General features: G+C 43.7%; 1 protein-coding gene across 1 annotated transcript; it reads left to right on the top strand.

Annotated features, from left to right (window-relative positions):
- The first annotated feature begins 469 nt into the window (after positions 1 to 469).
- LOC138160187 (olfactory receptor 7G3-like) lies at positions 470 to 1,420 on the top strand. The gene has a single exon (XM_069086717.1). The coding sequence runs from the start codon at positions 482 to 484 to the stop codon at positions 1,418 to 1,420; it is 939 nt and encodes a 312-aa protein (XP_068942818.1). The 5' UTR covers positions 470 to 481.
- Positions 1,421 to 1,677: the final 257 nt, after the last annotated feature.

The raw sequence follows: 1,677 nt of genomic DNA, 5'->3' as shown, positions 1-1,677 counted from the left end.
TCCTATGTGGTCCCTTCCATTTGTATGTGATTTTATGATTTCTGTTAAAGAATGAACAGCCCAAGCCTTCAGTCATGCCAGATCACTGTCCTCTGCCATTGTCTGAAATGGTCCTACCCTGTCCATGGTATCTCTTTCTTTATCCCAGTACTCAAGGGTCTTTGATGCTTAGAGCAAATTTGAGATGGTGTTCATAAAATGTTCATTTCTAAATGTTGTTGTTCATGTTTCAAAGACTGTCTGAACTGGAAGAACCCTTAAAGATCATTAGGTCCAAGTCCTTTGCTTTCCATTGAGGTGAAATGTGGAAATAGTGACTTGTCCAAGACAACAAAGGTAGTAAGTGGCAAAGACAGGGACAGAACTTAGAAATTCCACAGAGCCTGGTCAGAGTCAGAGTTCTTTCCACCTCATATACAAGGATAACTGTATTTTCATGTCCTGCTCTTCTCATTTCTTTCTCAGCAGAAAAGTCAGCCCCATGGCACCAGGAAATCAAACACAATTCACTGAATTCATCCTCCTGGGATTTTCTGAGGAACCAGGTCAGCAGGGGCCCCTCTTTGGGCTGTTCTTGGGCATTTATTTGGTCACAGTGGTTGGAAACCTGCTCATAATATTGGCCATTGGCTCTGACTCTCACCTCCACACCCCCATGTATTTCTTCCTTTCCAATTTGTCCTTTGTGGATATCTGCATGGTATCCACCACAGTCCCCAAGATGTTGGTGAGCATCTTGACACAAAACAAGACCATTCCCTATGGTGACTGTCTTGCCCAGATGTCTTTCTTTATTGTCTTTATTGGTTTGGACCATTTCCTCCTCACTGCAATGGCCTATGACCGTTTTGTGGCTATCTGTCACCCTCTACACTATACAGCCATCATGAGCCCACGGTTCTGTAGCCTGCTAGTACTGCTGTCCTGGATAATAAGCTTTCTAGACTCCCTTCTTCACAGTCTGATGGTAACACAGCTCTCCTTCTGTAGAGACCATGAAATTCAGCACTTCTTTTGTGATCTTGCTGAGGTTCTGAAACTCTCTTGCTCTGACACTCTCATCAATTTTGTTTTGATATATCTTGTTATTGGACTCCTGGGCATTCTCCCCCTCACAGGGATCCTTTTCTCTTATAGTCAGATCTGTTCTTCCATTTTGAAAGTTCCATCTGCTCAGGGTAAGTATAAAGCCTTTTCTACCTGTGGATCTCACCTCTCTGTTGTTTCTCTATTCTATGGCACAGGGTTTGGAGTATATTTGAGCTCCTCTACTACCCACTCTTCCTGGAAGAGCACAGTTGCCTCAGCAATGTATGCTGTGGTCACTCCCATGTTAAACCCCTTCATCTATACACTAAGGAATAAGGACATCAAAGATGCTCTTAGGAAGCTCATTAGCAGAATAGCCTCTTCTCAGTGATGGGGCTGGCTCGTGGTCCTTGGAATAAAGCACTGGTACTTCTGGGGAAAATATTGAGAGACAGGAATGTTGCATTCCTCGGTTCTCTCCCCACTGAAGTCCATCCTCCATTTAGTCACTGAAGTGATTTTCCTAAAGTACAGGTCTGACCCTGTCACCCCTCCTAAGCAATGAATGCCAAGGATTCCCTATTGCCTCCAGCATCAAATACAAAATCCTCAGTTTTACATTCAAATCCCTTCATAACATAGCCCCTT

The sequence above is a fragment of the Petaurus breviceps genome, unplaced genomic scaffold (assembly GCF_028583685.1).
Source record: "Petaurus breviceps papuanus isolate PSGF00001 unplaced genomic scaffold, PetGlider_PUasm1.0 180, whole genome shotgun sequence".
Classification (NCBI taxonomy): domain Eukaryota; kingdom Metazoa; phylum Chordata; class Mammalia; order Diprotodontia; family Petauridae; genus Petaurus; species Petaurus breviceps.
This window is presented reverse-complemented; position numbering and strand designations above follow the sequence as displayed.